At 41.9% G+C, this 5,431-nt stretch overlaps 1 protein-coding gene across 3 annotated transcripts; it reads left to right on the top strand.

Moving 5' to 3' along the window:
* The first annotated feature begins 342 nt into the window (after nucleotides 1-342).
* LOC147452627 (serine/arginine-rich splicing factor RS2Z33-like) lies at nucleotides 343-4,439 on the top strand. 3 transcript variants are annotated; one of them, XM_086518264.1, is made up of 8 exons: nucleotides 343-434; nucleotides 696-758; nucleotides 2,224-2,350; nucleotides 2,735-2,774; nucleotides 2,869-2,964; nucleotides 3,212-3,399; nucleotides 3,742-3,822; nucleotides 3,905-4,439. In XM_086518264.1, the coding sequence occupies exons 3-8, from the start codon at nucleotides 2,244-2,246 to the stop codon at nucleotides 4,275-4,277; spliced, it is 885 nt and encodes a 294-aa protein (XP_086374390.1). In that variant the 5' UTR covers nucleotides 343-434; nucleotides 696-758; nucleotides 2,224-2,243; the 3' UTR covers nucleotides 4,278-4,439. The 3 variants fall into 3 exon arrangements, with proteins under 3 accessions (XP_086374390.1, XP_086374391.1, XP_086374392.1); XM_086518265.1 differs by lacking the exon at nucleotides 343-434 and adding an exon at nucleotides 509-606; XM_086518266.1 differs by lacking the exons at nucleotides 343-434; nucleotides 696-758 and having other exon boundaries at nucleotides 2,218-2,350; nucleotides 2,520-2,774.
* Nucleotides 4,440-5,431: the final 992 nt, after the last annotated feature.

Genomic DNA, 5,431 nt, shown 5'->3' with positions numbered 1-5,431 from the left:
AAGTGTGTTGTAAAGTATCTACTCGTATTCTACCCAACATGAGGGAAAAAATCCAAGAGCAGTGAAGGACCACTAAAGCAACAAACAAATGGACCTTCAATGAGAGTCCATCTCTTCAAATCTATATACAGTTTGCAACAAGTCAAATCAATAAGAGCGCCCACGCATCTCTAGCAGAGATATATACCAAGAGTTTGGTCCACCTAGGGAGCTCTCAACTAAGACATGCGAGTTATGAAAAAGCACTCACAATTCATGTGATGCAATCATACTAGTGAGCAATGTCAAGTTCCAACATAACCGAAGAGGGCGTTGGCACGTGTATTGTGCTCTTTAACATCTATGTACATATATGTGCATTACTTTAGGTATGTATGCGTGTGTCGTCTCGTGATAATCGGCAGTGGTGCAGGAACGAGCTGGGTCCGTGAAAGGTTAGATCTTTTGTATCCCCTCTGTATGTCTGCTTGCCATGGCGCGTCGGGCTCCTCTAGGACGTTAATTATTGAATGTTCTGCGCGGGTTATTTGGCCTCTCTGCTTTTTAGGGTTTCAGAGTTAGCTTTTCGGGCAAACCTATTTTCTCTGTCATTCTAGGTTTCTCGAGGTCTAAAGTTTATGACCTTCGAAGTGGCGTGTGTTGGGGCTGTTTCTTTTCGAGCTTCTCACTACTGCTCGGTGTTTTCTTTGCCCCAGATCTGCAAAAGTTTGCATTTGGCAGCAACACTCCAAGTCTAATTTTTTGGTTCTCCTGAGAAGGTACATGATCTTAATCATTCCTTCAAGGAAGTTATGAATGCTCAAACAAAGTGTATGTATGTTTCACTTTGGCGGTTTGAGTGCCTGCAGAGGGTATGGTCTTTTGGTCTGTATTGATTGTGTGATGTGTAGCAATATTAGGCACTCATTGTCTCAGAAAATGAAGCGTTACTTCTGCAGGCAAAGTGTTTTGCATTTACAGGGATGGCATAGCTTAGCATATTCCCCTGATTGTAGGAGGACTTTGATTTAAGGAGTAATCAGGTTTTCCATTGACTGGTATCATTGTGGTCTTGGCGATTGTGTGATGGCAGGGATTATTTGTTTTGGTTGGCGTGATCATTGCCCAGATTATGAGCTAGTCCTAGTCCTCAGGAAAATCTGTGAAAAATGGATTAGGGGAGTTTATTTGTTTTGTGTTCATTTCATCATCCCCTCTCCTTGGGTTTCTCCTAATTTGGCTCTTACTCAAGCTTTTATGATTGGAGTTATTACTTTAATTCTTTTTCATTCAAACTATTTATTTTGCCAAATTATTGAGTATGCATTGTAACTTCTTTTACTTAGTGCTTCTGTCTGGTGTGTCTTCGACACTGCTGCTTTTGTTTGTTTCATTATTTCAGTGAAAGCTTTGTAGAGGGTGTTCTTCAACTCTGCTATTCCAGTATTCACTCTACATCTTTGTATTTCTAATATATCTATACTGGAGTATTTTTAACTTTGGCAAATTGCAATGGTGCAATGATATGTCTCTCATGAGGTTTTGATTTTTTAAAACTTGGGTCTATTATTTACATAGGTCTTCTTCGTTTTTATCAGTTCTCCTGGTTTGCTATGTTCTTCTTGTAGTTCTCAGTTTTTTCCCTGAAGTTCAGCTTCTGCAGTTGGTCATATAATCCAAAGTATGTATGATTGTACATATGAAGATTATAAACACTCAAATCTGCACATTGCAAAATGAAAGCCTCACAGTCATTGACATTCTTAGAAATTAGACTTGGGCCTACCGATATCTCAGAAATTTCAGGATTCTTATTTCTATCAGTGAGTTTGGTTTCTGGATGTCACCAAGTAGTTAGTCTATATTGTTCTGCTTTTTTGACTCTTTGTATTGAAATAAGGTTGGAAGTTTTTTCCTCTAGTTTCTTGTGTGCTTTCAGTGCTAATTTGCATTCTTTTTGTATGCCAAGTTTACTTTTGAAATTTTATTCTTTACCTGTTTGTGGCATTTCTTGTGGTTATTGTTTGGTACTCGAATATCAGCAGGAGCCCTTTTTATTCACAAATTGGCAAGTTTAATAGGTGTGTTTTCACTGTGAAAACTTGCGTTGTTTTGGTGGCGTAAAAGTCTTGTGACATTGTGTTCTTGCCTTGAGTTGCTGTCATATATTTGAAATTTTACTTACTGTCTGCTAGTTTATGGCAGTTTTTGTAGTTATTGTGTCTGGTTTTGCACTATTTGCAGGAGCCCCTTTTCATAACAATATGCCAAGGTACGATGAACGGTCTGGGCCCACTCGGCTCTATGTGGGTCACATCTCTTCCAGAACCCGCACCCGGGATTTAGAAGATCTTTTCAGCAAGTATGGCAGGTAGTAATCCCTTTGTTTTATTATGTACATTCAAGAATCCTGTGTTTTGTGGACTGTGCTTAGTAGGTTAATATGTGAGCAGAAGTCTAGGCAGGGACCGTGTGACATGTGGTAAAGAAAAGGATTATTTTTGTTTTCAAGTAGGTTGACTTAAGTAATGTTGTTGAAGGTTTGGTGGGTTTTCTCCCGACCTGGTGGTTAAGTTATTGTGGTGGCCCTTCACAAGGGTTAAGGGGGAGGAATTGCAATACTTTGTGTCTGTCGCATGGTACATTCATCAAGTGGCGAGGGTGGTGGAAAATGGTGTTTGGTTCATCTCATTGGCGGTATCTGGTTACCTGCTTGACATGGTGCACTGCTCTTTTTTTCTGGCCGGTGACACAGAATTCGAGATGTGGACATGAAGCAGGACTTCGCTTTTGTTGTATGTCATATACTACCTCTGCTATATGTAAATTTTTCTGTTTCTGCAATGTTGACATAGAATGATTGTCAGGCGTATCTCATTCAATATGCAGGATTTTTTTGACTCCCGAGATGCAGATGATGCCCGGCATTATTTGAATGGGCGTAACTTTGATGGTAGTCGAATTGCAGTCGAGTTTGCGAAGAGGGTATCACTCGTGCACTGCTGCCTAGAAATTGTGTTAACTAATAATTTTTTCCTATTTAGTGGATCTGTGTTTTGTGCAAAAGCCGCATCTAGTTTCCCTTTTCTTCACAGGATTGAAATGCCAACCTCAATTGCTTGGCTTTTCCATAGAAGCTTTTTTGTTACTGCTTTCTGTCTTAAATGGGGTTTGGGGTTTTGGGCTGCTGTTTAACTAAGAGAAACTTTATTAAGTGTTTGTCTGTTACCAGGGTCCTCGGGGTGCTGGTGGTGTTCGAGAGTATGTGGGGAGGGGGCCTACGCCAGGAACAGGCCGCTGCTATAATTGCGGTCATGATGGCCATTGGGCTAGAGATTGCAAGGCGGGTGACTGGAAGAATAAATGCTATCGATGTGGGCAGCGAGGTCATATCGAACGGGATTGTCATAGCAGCCCAAGGTAAGCTGATTTTTCATTTCTGATAATGGTATGACTTATGTATTGCATTGGGGAAGTTATGCACGATATATGTAGTTGTATTTTTTAGGGCATATACAGTATTTTGGGAACACTACATGGTGGAGTAGGGTTAGTCAGTGTTATGAATGGTGATGAACAAATGTGGAGGAAGCACTACCTATTGCTTTGGTAACCTATTGAGAATTGTGGGTGAATGTGTTTGCTTTGAGGCACAGTCTAGTGCTTGGTGCCCAACACAAGATAGAGGTTATTTGTGGATGCTAGCCTTTCTTTAATTCATTTCCTATTTACTTTCTTTTTGTCGCATTTTGCTGCTTTCAGTCGGCGCAACAGAAGTCCTTCTCGTTCTCGTTCAAGATCTCCAGCTGCAGCTCGACGACGAAGTAGAAGTCGCAGTTACAGGTTTGGCATCTCGTTTTCCTGGTTGAAACTGTTATCATGGAGGTGCTCATTCTCAAATTTGTCTGTTTGATTTTGTTGGCAGCCGATCCCCAAGGAAAGAACGCAGTGTTTCCCCTGGCACTGAACCAAAACGTCGTGTGGTAAGCCGCAGTAGATCTCCTACTCCCAGGAGGGAGGCCGGACGCTCTTACTCTCACAGTCCTGCAAGCAATGGACAAAATCCTTTGCGTGGTGATGCCAGTCGGAGTGTGAGCAGGAGCCCTCGTCGAAGTGCCACTCCAAGCCCCCGCCGGAGTGCAAGCCCAAGTCCTCATCGCCGAAGTGCGAGCCCGAGCCCTCGTCGTAGTATCAGTCAGAGTCCAATGCGTGATGCAGATCAAGATAATGGATCTCCAGCTAGAAATGGCCATAGTCCTAGTCAATCTGGCCAGAGTCCTGCTCAATCGGCTGATTAAGGAGACGAGGAAGTCTGGTTATTAAGGACATATTTGGAGGCTCTCAAAACTGTATGCTGAGTTGAACACGTGGATATGTTTTGTACGCTTTTATGCCCTAAGAACTAATAGCCACCCTGTTGTCATTGCAGTTTGAAGGTAATCTGAACAATATTGCTGTGAGGTAGGTCCTTTATTTCTTCAAGCGAGTGACGTTACTTGAGTAATTTACAATCGTTGTTGGGATTTTGAATGAAAAGAGGATAAGTTATCAGTGATATTCCAAGTAGGGACTATGGGGAACAAACTGAGAATATGGCCAGGCTTTGTGGACGATGGGTGTTTGATGTATTTGTATATCTTGTGCTAGGTGCACCTTTCCTTCTAATGGCAGGAATGTCATGCATGGTCACGCAGTGTTAAGTGGGGTGTGAAGTGGAAGACGAGTTATTTGCCGTGCTGTCTTCTTGTGCCAGGGGTCCTTTCCTTCTAACGGTGCGTGATCTTGTGCAAGGTAAAAAGGTATGTCATTATGTGTAGTGGGTGATGATTTGAAAGACTGGTTGTGCACAGGAGACGAAGCTACACTAGCTACACTGAAGTCTTCAGAAGGATAATGCTCTATTTTTTGTACGGTGACATTTGTGTTTCGTTCATTGTGAGCGCGTGGGTTTCCATTCTTGTCCAAGTGGGGGATTCAAACTTCTTACACGTTCCTGAAGTAGACAACTCGTCCTGTCTATTGTGGATTAGTGTATTGGCTTTTAGCTTGTGATGTGGCCAGTAGCTCTATTTTTGGATGATTGGTGTTGGTGGATGCATCAAAACTACCTTCCCAGTTTGATGTACTTTTATGCAAGTGATTTGTGTTGGTGATAGAAAGCTTCAGCTTCAGCTTTATATTCAGTCCCTGTTGTCTAAGAACTCTATCTTATTTTGTCTAAGGGAGTTGGCCTAATGTTAAAGGTAAGGGCTTAAGTGTGCCTACATGGTTCACCCTGTGACATGCGGGTGTGATTGCAATTTTGCATATACTGCAAAAGCAAAGGGAGCTTTCTTTTCTTTCAGTGAAATGAGGTGAGATGGCATTTGATTGTGCTTTGTGATTATTCAAAGTGCATAAAGGAACAATTTTTGGAATGTTTCTCATGCAAGCATTGCGTGCAGAATTTGTC

Source organism: Adiantum capillus-veneris, chromosome 8, assembly GCF_014529385.1.
Source record: "Adiantum capillus-veneris isolate H3 chromosome 8, ASM1452938v2, whole genome shotgun sequence".
In the NCBI taxonomy this organism is placed as follows: domain Eukaryota; kingdom Viridiplantae; phylum Streptophyta; class Polypodiopsida; order Polypodiales; family Pteridaceae; genus Adiantum; species Adiantum capillus-veneris.
Note: the sequence above shows the minus strand (reverse complement) of the source record. Positions and strands in the feature narration are given on the sequence as shown.

Coding starts and splice junctions, on each gene's coding strand:
- LOC147452627 (XM_086518264.1), top strand. CDS start 2,244: ATGCCAAGGTACGATGAACGGTCTGGGCCCACTCGGCTCTATGTGGGT. Junction 2,351..2,734: donor CTTTTCAGCAAGTATGGCAG/GTAGTAATCCCT, acceptor CCGGTGACACAG/AATTCGAGATGTGGACATGA. Junction 2,775..2,868: donor AGCAGGACTTCGCTTTTGTT/GTATGTCATATA, acceptor TTCAATATGCAG/GATTTTTTTGACTCCCGAGA.